Genomic DNA, 12,389 nt, shown 5'->3' with positions numbered 1-12,389 from the left:
CTAAGTCTGGCCTGTCATTATGACATTGTTAGGCTCACAATTCTCAAAGAAAATCTGAAACTTCTTGTCCACAAAGGTGTTCCTCTTCAAAAAATCTTCCAGTTGCTGCACAGACATCTCTACGACCTCCGTTCCTTCTTTCTCATTGAGGCCGTGGGAGGCGAAGGCCGGGAATTTGGATCGTTCTTCAAACGGGGCATTGTGATCGTAATCTACGCAGCAGTATGCCGACCACAGGTAGGTAGGAACGGCCACTCGGTCGATGTTGTCTCTACGGATCATCCTACCAGAAGTGGTGACCCCAGTGACTATGTATGCGGTACCGCGGCAGTAGTTGTTGAGTCGACGGCGGACGGTGTGCTCTTGTCGTTTCCAGTGGCCAATGTTGAACTCGCGGACTTGTGGGACCACATTGGTTAGGGTGTATGTGGCCGCCTTGTCATCAGGGTGAGCCTGATGCTCATCGGGGTTCAAATGGCCTCGCTCGAAATAAACAGTGTTCGAGTAGTCTTCCAAGATGGCCTGGGTGTCTGATAAACTGTCATGGACATTTGGAGGGAATGGCTGCATCTCACCAGAGGCCGATGTTGTGGAGAGCTGTGTGAGTAGAGAAACAAGTGAATAGCCTATATATGTAAAGGGGAAAAAGCATTTAAATAGTAGGTGCATCAAATATTTACCATTTGGAAAAATATCTACAACCAGCTTAAGATTGCTTGATTGTAAAGGTGGCACTTTTCATCTGGACAGGCAAACCAACTTACCCTACTGGTACAAAGATTAAAACCAGTCTAAGATGGTTGCTGGTTTAAATTAGACTCACATCTGGGCTAAGGTTGTATTCAACGGATTTAGCTGTTCGGCAGTCTGACCACCAGAATACACACAGAAAAAAGGTGTCACATTTGTACCTTTAGGGGTAACAACTTGTCACTTAAAAGGATATTTACTTATGGTACTACTATTGTGGTAAAAAAAAAAAAAAAAGGTACAAATTTGTCCTTTTAAGGGTACTGCCCCAGTGACCTGCTGTTGTACCCCTAAATGTTAGCTTTTGACACAATTTTTCTCTTTGTGTAGTGTCCAAATCTCTATTAAAACCAGCCAACAGACCAGATAAGACTTTTTCTTCAGCAGGGCGTTGAAGAGAATTGGTCAAAATTTACATTGTGCCTTATTTATGCATCGAGAATACAAAGCTATCAATAGCTTATAGATTAAAACTTTACTAAAGGTTTACCAAACTGTTGATTACCTGAGGCTCATACATCCAAGGAACATCGACCATCTTGGAGCCGTCGGAGCGTTTGAAAGTGTACGCAGAATACACCGGGATGTGATCCACCACATCGTACAGAGTGACATACCGAGGCTTACCGTTATAACGCTGACAGATCTTTTTAATTGACCGGTCCTCCAGACCCCGTGGGGCGGTGCCCATAAACATAAATTCACGGCATTCTTCTGAAAAATCTTCCTGCACTTCTGAGCGCACAGTCACGAGCAGAAAGTGGAGAAACACCTGCAAAACAGTCCGGCGATCCATTATATTAAAAACACCGCTCTCATTAGAAATCTCCTTTGAATAACTCCTTAGAAAGTGTCCCAGCGTGCTCATTTTCCATACTGCAATGATAGTCAAATAACTGCTCGCCGCCGCGCTCACCCCACCTGACGCTCAATTCATGCAGTTGCACTTTCTTACCAGCGCGTGGCGCTGCTTCAAACATCTTCACTGGCCTGAGACTGCTGGCCTCACATTGCTGTGATGTATAGGCTCTGCGGTTCTGTATTATTATTGCTTATTATTTAAATTACTCCATAACATTTATCCTGTCTAACATTTTCTTAAGAAAAATGATCTGATTTTGACACTAAATGTTCTTTTTGTCAGAATGACACTGAAACTCTTCTTCATTTTTTTGATTGTGCAGTTATATTTTCAGCTCTGGAAAGATGTTAGTTTGTTTATGTCTATTACTATCTTACAAGGTTTTTCAATTAATCGCAAAACTGTTTTTTTAAGCGGATTCTAATGTCTGCTTTATAATAAACCTAATTCTCTTTCTATGTATATTTTATATTCATAAATGTACATTTTCAAAACACTACTTGAGACAAAACATTATTTACTTACAATTTCACTCTCGCTCAGCAAAAAAGCTCTCAGAACATGTACAATTTGCACTGACTACAATTATTATTATTATTTTTTTACTGTATTCAATGAGTAATCCTTATTAATTTGTGCAATGCCCTCTATCCTTTTTTTCTTCTTCCTTTTTTTTTAGTTACTGTATCTGATATAGTATTGGTTGTTCATGTTTTCTTAATTATTATGTTCTAATTTTGTTGTGCCATATAGTGTAAACTATATGTTCAAATAAAGCATTAAAAAACTGTTATTATTGACTAATCGCCATATTCCTTATGCTGCAGAAATATGGTAAATATGAGCAGTATGCTAGTAAGCAGTTCCACATTTTTTTTAAAGCAACATGGCTTAAATTTAAACTCGTCATATCAAACAGCATTAAAAAAAACATCCCACATTTTTTAATTTCCCTCTATAATCTTGTTCTTTAATGTTGTTTGTTTATCCTAATCGTAGTTAAATAAATTCATAACATACAACAAAAGCCATGACGAAAAAAATAATAGTATTAATGATTAAAAAAATAAAATAAGAATACAAATATTTAACATACACAACCCAGTGATTCCGCAGCCCGCTAGCAGTGGATGGCAGTAATGCGCCATTTTAGTTTTCTATCCGCCGTCAATCAAAGAGAAGAAGAAGAACCCCGCGGTTCATTGGGTGAATTTCTCATGTGGTTCATATCCAACAGCCATTTTTTTAAAACACAAACAACAAGACGACCGAGCGAGACAGAAAAACTCATTTCGACCGTTGCAGATACGGGGAAAAATAGATATTCAATTCAACATCGAAACAAACACAAGACAAGTGATCAAAACGGAAACATACCAGTTCAAACCATTGGATTCTGCGGAGCACGTACGTGCAAAAGGAGTGAGTTCTTTAAAGAAGATCCAACTCTGGAGAAAACAGTGGCTGGCTAGTTTAGCCTAGCTGGCCAGCAGGCTCGCAGAAAAGGTGCGTGCTCAAACATCTTCAACTTCTCAATGGGTAGCGTGCTTTGTGCACTGGTTGGTGAAGTCACATTTTAGTGGTAATAACACATCTATGTTATTAGAGCTAATCGCACTGTATCAGATGGTCCAATGGCTCGTAGTGGAGTAACGAAGGCCTGCAGCGAGGGCAAGCATATTTGCGACGTTACCGTTGCGTTTCCTGCTCTCGGTCTTTCTTAAAACGTCTCAGATTTATTTCGCTTATTATAAACAGATTACTTCTTAACCTTCACTAGAAAGCGTCCCAATCGTGTTTGTTGTATAACAGCGCGGCGAGTGTTTTCTCGCGTGGAGCGGGACTGTTACTTGTGGAGTTAAGATTGTAGTTTGAAAAGTTCTCACGGAAGGTTTGTGGATGTTGAGCTATAACCTGCGTTTTGTTATGTAGTCCCTTTTTTGGCTTATAGAATTTTCAGTTAATCACATCAGTAAAAGTTTGTTTTTGCAGTTCTCAGCTATAATGATTAGCTTGATTTTATGTGCACATGTTTACGTCTTGTCTAAATAGTTTTCTCACAAGAGTTGTTTAATTTCTGTTACTCTTCTTAAACGTGTGCATGATAAATGTACATAATACAGCAAGAACTACCGTATGTGGTGCTTATAATATTTGTAGTGTCTCTACTAGTAAAGTTTCAAATACTGTAAGTTATGGTAACAATATTTGTTGGTGGTCACATTTGTGAGCAGTGGGAAAACTCAGCAACGCTGATACACATTTTAGAATTGTACATTTTGTTAAAATAAATTAAACTAAGAAAAAGGGAAATGTCTTTGTGTCATTGCTGCCAAAATAGCTCGTTACTTTGTTTGCAACTATTATGTCTTTTTGAGAAACTGAGCAGTTTTGGACTGTTGTTGTTTGAGTGCTCATTTAGCAGTGATAAATCTGGCATTAAGTGGTTAACATTAGGTTACATTTCGAATTTTAAAATTAATATTTTATATTGTACATATAACATGAAGTGTATACTTGAGTTGCTGCAACTGGTCAATATTTTTCAATTCTTGCTGTTTACTTAAAGGGATAGTTAATCCAAAAATGACAATTATCCCATAATTTTCTCACCCTCAAGCCATCATCGGTGTATATGACATTCTTCTTTCAGACGAATACAATCGGAGTTATATTAAAAAATGTCCTGGCTAATCCACATATTATAATGGCAGTGAATTGAAGCCCAAAAAAGTGCATCCATCCATTATACAAGAAATCCACATGGCTCCAGGAGGTTAATAAAGGCCTTCTGAAGTGAATCGATGTGTTTTTATAAGAAAAATATTAATATTTAAAACTTTATAAAGTAAAATATCTAGCTTCTGGCAGACTGCCTTCTGTATACAATTTACGAAAAAGTGTAGTGCCACTCGCAGTTCAAAACGCTTATGTAGTACTAGGGATGCACCAATATGGAAATTTTGGCCGAAACGATAATTCTTCATATTTGAAATCTGATAACGATATATTGACTGATAAATCTAAATGCAAATTTTTAATAAACTTTGAGAGCCTGATTACAAAAACAAAAGGCTCACAATTAAAAACCATGTTCCGAGCACTTCAAACATATACAGTGCAGCAGCCTAGTTTGAACCAATGTAATATTCCTTAACTTTTCAAATTAATTTTACACTCCTATGGCCAACTTACTTTATTAAAAAAATGGTAACACTTTTACAATAAGGTTTAATTTTTGTTTGCATTAGGGTTAGGATTTATTCAACAATGAATGAACAATACTTCTTCTGGATTTATTAATCTTAGTTCATGTTAATCTCAGCATTTTCAGATCTAAAGTTGTGTGTTAACATTAGGTGATGCACTGTGAATGGACATTATTGCTAACATTAACAAAGGTTATTGTTCTCTGTGTGTTCATGTTAGTCAGTTAATGCATTAACTAACATGACATTATTTGTAAAATGTTACTGAAAATTATATTGCCAAACAAAAAATAAAAATAAAATACCTAAAAATGTAAACAAGTCATTGGACAAAATGCCTGTGCCATGAATGAAATAGCCTCCGCACAGACATTAAGGAAATGGTTTTAAGAAAAAAAGCCAAAAAGTTTAATATTACAATAATAATAAACATCTTTAATATTAGTCTATCAAAATAACATTGCTGTTGGAGCTGCATGCGCTGAAGAGAATGAACAACCGTAAACTGAAGCGCTAGAAGTTTAATTAACAACTAAACACATCATATATGAGAACAATCAGATATTTATACATAATAAATATAATATTACAACTTATATTTGCACAAAATCACGCACAGGTGAACTAAGTTACATAGTCAGAAGGCCTATAACTCCTGTGGATGCGCTCTTCCCCTGTTTGAGAGCGCATGCTGAAACTAAGGAAGATACACCGGTACAATGAAGCGCTGCAGGTTATTAACTCAAAGAAACACATCCTTTATGAGATTAATCCGATGTTTATACTACATAAACTTAATATTACAACTTATATATGCTTAAAGTGATGCGAATGCGCTGTGGAGGCGCTCTTCCCACAACAGCGTGCTGAAACGCAATGTTTTATTATAAAAAATTTCTCATTAGTGTTATGTATATGACAGTCCCAGTAGTTATTAATGCTGTGGATTTCTGTTTGAAATGCGCGCACTGAAACTAAAGACCAGTAGAATGAAGCGCTTTACTGCATCGTTAATTAACTCAACCAAACGCATCCTATATGAGATTAGAAACAGAAAAAAATTAATATTACAACTTACAATGGCACAAAAGGCTGCGAATGCACAAGCAAACTTGACTATGCTGGACGCACTCTTCCCTCAACAAACGCGTTCTATTACAGTCGTGTTCTCATTATAATTTTATGTAGTTTATATGTCAGACTTGAGCTGCACATGTTGCACATAACTGTATTTTCCCTTTCAAAGTGATTCCAATCATTAAAATTATTTAGTTGAAATAAAGCTGAAAATATCCAAATATATTAGATGGAAAAACTTAAATGAAAATTAAAAACGTTGAACTGAAAATAACCTTAAGTTGAAGTACGTACTAAGATTTAAAGATGAATATAAGATATTTAATAAAAAAAAAAAACATGAGGCCATAACTTGATGAATAACAATTGCGACAATGTTATTGAAAATGGTTTTATATGATGAACAACAGTTCACTGCAAGACACTGTAACTTGTTATTGCTTGAACTACCATTATTCATGTAAACTACCAAAAAAGTTAATTTAAATATAACACTCCTGGTTCTGTCTTTTTAAACAAGCATGTTATATTTGCCCTATAAGCAGTCCGTTTGACTGTAATTTATTTTTTCTCTGCAGGTGTGGAGTTGGGAGCTGAAGGCTTGCCTATGTATAAAGAACTCACAAATTTTCTGAATATAAATAAGAGATCAAGAATTGAGAGGAGAGTTACCCAGCAATAGTTAGTTACGGCATTACAAATTGCCCTGAACGTTTTTGTCCAACAGCAGTCGCTGTTATTTATGCTGCCACAAATTCTTAATCATAGTGTGTTTTTTCTCTCTGAAGTGTTTTCAGTTTGCTGAATCTTTTTTTAAAAGATCTGAAGTTACTGGCACATTAGGGTGGTGTGCCATCTTTTGGAGCTCTTATATCTGGCTAGATATTCATCAGCCTTTATCTCCCTAAAACTGGCAGCTATTATAATATTCATACAGAGTTTAGAATTACGAAGTCCACCTCAGCACACAGAACCACTGTACAGGTTCTGACAGGTTCCACCTCATTCCCCCCGTTCATCCTGGTCCTTTACAGTCCTGTTCTTTGGACAAGGTAAGCACCCCCCCCCCCCCCCATAACAGGCTTGTCTTATTGTTTAATATTAATAACATCTCATATTTCAATGTGTGTATGCTGATTGATAAATGATACTCAGAAACCTTAGTTTTGTTTTGATTTCTCATTTAATAACAGAAACCTTGAGCCCTCTGGACACACAGAATATGACTGCTGAGACACTTAACTTCGGTCCAGAATGGTAATATATGCATATCAGACGGTATAACTTCAATTTAATGTGCTCTTCTTTCTTGTCTCCATTAATGGAAATAAACTCTTACCTAAAGAAACTTTTTCTAGCCCTCTAACCAGTAACTCGCCTAAACCAATGTTTACTTGCATATGACACTTGCAAAGTGTTTTTACACTTCACACATTATCAGTTTGATGATTGAGATATTAAATATTTTGACTTTTTGACAGTATGTTGGAAGAACAAACTTTTTCTTCCATTGATCTGATCTGAACTAATGCAGCACAGCTAGAAATATGACTGAGGTACATAGTTACAATTGTCTTGCCCTGCTAAAGGAGTAATTCACTTTAAAATGAAAATTACCCCATGATTTACTCACCCTCAAGCCATTCTAGGTCTATATGACTTTCTTCTTTCTGATGAACACAATCTGAGTTATATAATTATAAATATCCTGACGCCATGCGGTTCCTAGGGGGTTAATAAAGGCCTACTGAAGCGAATCGATAGGGTTTGTTTAAAAAAATATCCATATTTAAAACTTTATAAAGTAAAATATCTAGCTTCCACCAGACCGCATTCCGTATTCAACTTACGCAGAAAGTGCATAACGCCCCTCGCAGTTCTCGCAGTCCGACATCATACGTCGCAGCAGTTACGCTTTTTTGTAAGTTGAATACAGAAGACGCTAAAGTTTTAAATATGGATATTTTTCTTACAAAACCCCATCGCTTCGCTTCAGAAGGCCTTTATTAACCCATCCGGAGCTGTGTGGAGCACGTTTATGATGGATCGATGCACTTTTTTGACTTCTCACTGCCATTATAAAGTTTGGAAGCGTTAGGATACTTATTAATATAACTCTATGTTCATCAGAAAGAAGAAAGTCAAATACACCTAGGATGGCTTGAGGGTGAGTAAATCATAGGGTAATTTTCATTTTAAAGTGAACTACTTTAAACACACAAAAAAATGTGTTGGATAATCTGATTTTCCCTCTTATTGGCATAGTGTGCTGAAAATTTATGAACTGCCACATTCTAGTGTGGGTGAATATTTTTTTTTTTTTTCTGGCTTACTTCCCCTTTAAGTGGCAGCAGGAGGAAACCGATGTTTCCCTTTTCTGTATAATTTGTGATCTTTTATTTATTTAAAATTTAGATAATAAAAAAATCAATCTCTCCTCGTTTTCTGCTTGTACACAATATTGAATCCAGAATAATTATTTGTGTTTAAATGCGTGATGAAACTAGTCACGACATTTTCTGCTTTCTTCAGGCTTCGTGCACTATCCAGAGGGGGGAGTGTGACGTCCCCTCCCCCTTCCCCTGCAATGCCAAAGTCCAAGTTGGCCGACTACCGCTATGGCCGCGAGGAGATGTTAGCACTTTATGTCAAAGATAACAAGGTGAGGGACTCGCGCACAGGTCGCCAGTATAACTCAAGATTCTATTGATTGTAGTAGTCAATAAGTGTTTTGCCATTACATAGTTAACTTGAGATTTCGTTTGCGTGTTAAGATCCCTGAGGACATGCAGGATAAGGAGTTAGCTGCTATCCTGCAGGATGAGCCTCAGCAGCCGTTGGCCTTGGTGCCCCTGACTGAGGAGGAGCAGGTGAGTCTTCGCTTCTCTGCCTTCACTGATGCCTCTTGTAATTGTCACAATGATCTAATTTCATCCATTTATTTTTTTGGATGACATGAGTAATATTGTTCATTGTAAATATTTAATATATTGTTCATATTTTTCATTTAATTTCTCTCATCTTTCAGAGAAACTTCTCCATGTCTGTGAACAGTGTGGCTGTGCTAAGGCTTATGGGTAAAGGAGGTGGAACTGTACCAACAGGTGTAGCTAGAGGGCGTGGAAGCACTCGAGGAGGTCGAGGTGGGTTGTGACCATTGGTGTGAGTTTGTTTAGCTGATGGGGCGAGTGCTTAGAAAAACCTGTTTAAAAATGGCAATTTTTTTCAAATTCTGTGTTGCAAGTGCAGCAATTCCATGATTAGATTTGTTTTGTGTCTGTTTGTCTGTGTGTGTAACTACAGTGAAGATCGTCTTTCCAGCTACATAAGTTTCTTCATCATTTTTTTGTTGTTGAAATAATTACAAAGAAATGTCAAGGTCACATTCCACCTCTTCCCAAGAAATGTATTACATAATATTTAAAAACGTTATTAAATACTATATAATACATTTCCTATGTATATATAATTGTAATGTATATAAATGTAATTTATATTATATAATATTGCAAATGGAACAATATTTAAAAATACTTTTTAATAATCTTTTGTTTTCCTGTAGGGAGAGGCAGAGGAGAGGGCGGATTCTACCAAAGAAGTGTGGATGAAGAGGTCGGATTTGGACGAGGACGAGAGATGCACCGCAGCCAGAGCTGGGATGACAGGTGGGTTTTACAGTAATTTGTAAGTGTAATATACAATGCACATCTATCTGAATATCAAAATGTTTATTAGGGGTGTAACGGTACACAAAACGGACGGTTCGGTATGTACTTCAGTTTTAAAGTCGCGGTTCGGGATTACTGCAGGGGGGAGAAAACTAGACATAAAATAGTTTGTTAACATAAAAAAAAATGGTTTACTGAATAAATTGTGTCTCTGTCTTTTAAATTAATTAAATTATAATTAAAAGTTTCTTAAAGGTGGGGTAATTTCTGAACATTGTTGATGTTTGAAATCAACCCAAACAAACACACCCCTCTCTTCATTGCTCCGCCTCCAAAGCTCACTCAACAATTTTAACTGCCCTGCTCTGAGTCGATCTCGAACCCCGATCGGTGACATGCAAGGGGGGTGCGCTGAACAAGGACGCTAAACAGTGAACACTGCATTTTCTAGCGGTCATCAGCCTGCACAATAGACCTTAGATCGGGCTCAAAAAAACAAAACCCGGCCTAACACATTAACTGTAATTATGAGCCCGAGCCTGATTTAAACCTGACCATTTTTTAATACGTGGGTGTTCTGATGAGAGAGCCTGTAATAAGCGAAGCGGACTGGTGTGACGCTCACTTCAACAATCCGCTCTATGCCAGCGCTCCACTCATGAACCGCTCGCCACCGGTAAAATGACGTTCGCTCAAATTCCACTCAGACATGACATTTATCTGTACTGTAGCCTACTATACTTGTTGTAACCATTAAACAATGTATTTTGTTTCATATTTATGTTTAAATATTGTAATGTTATTTTTAAATTTCATCTGATTATGAAAAGTGCAAAGATGCGAGTGGGTCAGAAATGATTTTGACCTCTTCATTAAGTATCGTTTTGTATAAATTGTATCTTAATTTTAATCTGTTTCATCTGTAGGGTTGGGTACCGAAACCCGGTTCCAATATGGCACCGGTACTTATATAACCGGTATGTACCAGACCGATTCAGAACGCAGATTTCGGTTCCTCATTTCGGTGCCAAAATTCAAACGTGCTTTCACGCTTTGGCTGAGCCAGAGACAGACGCTCAGCGCTCGTCACATCACAACTCATGACGTTAACTATTCAGTGTTTTCAACCACATCATGTTTATTTCAGGTTTCAGACATTTAAATGCTCATATAGGCTACTAGCAAAAAACACACACTGATGTCTGTGGAAGCGGCAATGACAATCCTTTCAGACGGTTATAATTTGACTAACGTTGTGTTTTATTCACATCAGATACATGCACATTATATAGTAACTATAAAGTTTACTCTATTCTTCTTCCAGTTCACTGGTCACTTACTTTCATGTATTTCGTGAGACAAGAATGAACTCAAGTGTTGTAAATCCGACAGATCCGATTCTGAGGCACAAACTAACATGGCGCCGCCCATTGCGCTTTATAGATCAACTAACACACATTCACTCACACATTTGAACATCAGATAGTTCGTGACACAGAAGTTTGTGAATATTTTGAATAAAAAAAAAAAACGAAATAAACCCGATACAGCTGAGCTGTCAGCGCTATTGCGCCTGCTGTGTGTCATGTGAGTAACACGCGTCGCCATGGAAACATTAAGGCCATGCGTTCTAAAATATTTAGCCAGAGAATATGATCATATTTCAAAATAAAGCTGAAGCTCGAAGCTGGTTTGTAGCAGAGCAAGAATACAGACGACTGCTGTTATAACTGTAACTGTTATTTAGAGTTATATTAGGCTTGTTGTAGTTGGGTTAGGTGGCTTAGGTTTTACTGTGAATTTATAAATAAGTCAATAATAATTTGTAAATAAGTCAATTGTGTTTTGTATTTATTTATATTCATACATTTAAGTATACATTAAACTTTTAATAAATGGTTCAATTTAAAAAAAAAAATAAATAAATAAATCATCCACCTCGTTTTGTGGCCTTTTTTTTATTTAAAAGTATCGGTTCAGGCACCGTTTAGGCACCGGAACCGTTTTAAAAGTATCGGTTTGGCACCGGAATCGAAAAAAACCCAAACGATACCCAACCCTATTCATCTGCCAATTGCCTGGATTTAATAAATAAGAAGCAAATAGGCTATAGCTGACAATAATCGTGACATGAAGGCATCGGAGCAATCACTTTCATTGCACATGAACTGGAGCGCTCATAAATAAACCAAAACTCAGCAGGCTATTGCCTCACAGACATGAGAAATCTGTGTATAGAAAGCTTGAAATGTCTCATTTTAAACAAAACCATTCGAAACGAAAATAAATAGTTAAGCAATGCGCACTGTTCACGCGAGCAGCTAATGACTGGCGTCTCAGTGTTTCTGTTCAGAATGCAACGCTTCATCACTGCATGTGCTGTGAGTTTAACACGCATTTTTAGGCTAATCCTGACTTGTGCAACTTTGTACACATTTGTTTCTTAGTTGTAGTATTAGTTCTTACTTTGCATATATATATTATATCTGATTATGGCATAGCTTTCTGCCCATCCAATTAGGCTAGTAAAGTAATGATAAAAAAAACACAAATGCTTGATTAAGGGCCCGGCCCGAGGATAGAGATGGGAAATATCGGTCGGGTCAAGTTCGGGCAGAGAATCTAAACTCTACAGCACAACTCTCACTGGCTGGCCTCCATTTAACATGCAATGCAAGAGTGAATGCCGATTTATTGTAGCAGAAGCGGAACAAAATCTTCACAAAAAAAGCAAAGATGAACGAACGACAAGGAAGCACAAAATAATTTACATGCAGTACACAAGAGTAAATACAAGCAAGAGTTCGTTGTTAGTTGCCAACA

The 12,389-nt window shown here is 37.1% G+C and overlaps 2 protein-coding genes across 7 annotated transcripts in view; one reads left to right on the top strand and one right to left on the bottom strand.

Moving 5' to 3' along the window:
* Positions 1 to 1,546, bottom strand: LOC307119160 (endonuclease domain-containing 1 protein; the record flags this gene model as incomplete). Its single annotated transcript, XM_079805239.1, has 2 exons — positions 1 to 597; positions 1,256 to 1,546. The coding sequence occupies 2 exons, from the start codon at positions 1,544 to 1,546 to the stop codon at positions 1 to 3; spliced, it is 888 nt and encodes a 295-aa protein (XP_079661365.1).
* Positions 1,547 to 2,840: 1,294 nt separating this feature from the next.
* gigyf1b (GRB10 interacting GYF protein 1b) overlaps positions 2,841 to 12,389 on the top strand; it is a 30,689-nt gene continuing 21,140 nt past the window's right edge. Inside the window, exons 1-7 of one of the 6 annotated variants that reach the window (XM_079803762.1) lie at positions 2,841 to 3,118; positions 6,477 to 6,950; positions 7,092 to 7,155; positions 8,431 to 8,560; positions 8,673 to 8,768; positions 8,927 to 8,975; positions 9,461 to 9,563. In XM_079803762.1, coding sequence (XP_079659888.1) covers positions 7,121 to 7,155; positions 8,431 to 8,560; positions 8,673 to 8,768; positions 8,927 to 8,975; positions 9,461 to 9,563 — 413 coding nt within the window. In that variant the 5' untranslated portion in view covers positions 2,841 to 3,118; positions 6,477 to 6,950; positions 7,092 to 7,120. Of the gene's footprint in view, positions 3,119 to 6,476; positions 6,951 to 7,091; positions 7,156 to 8,430; positions 8,561 to 8,672; positions 8,769 to 8,926; positions 9,042 to 9,460; positions 9,564 to 12,389 lie in introns of all 6 variants that reach the window. The other 5 variants (XM_079803761.1, XM_079803758.1, XM_079803763.1 and 2 more) reach the window with 5 other exon arrangements.

Source organism: Gobio gobio (assembly GCF_949357685.1).
Source record: "Gobio gobio genome assembly, chromosome: 22".
Taxonomy (NCBI): domain Eukaryota; kingdom Metazoa; phylum Chordata; class Actinopteri; order Cypriniformes; family Gobionidae; genus Gobio; species Gobio gobio.
Note: the sequence above shows the minus strand (reverse complement) of the source record. Positions and strands in the feature narration are given on the sequence as shown.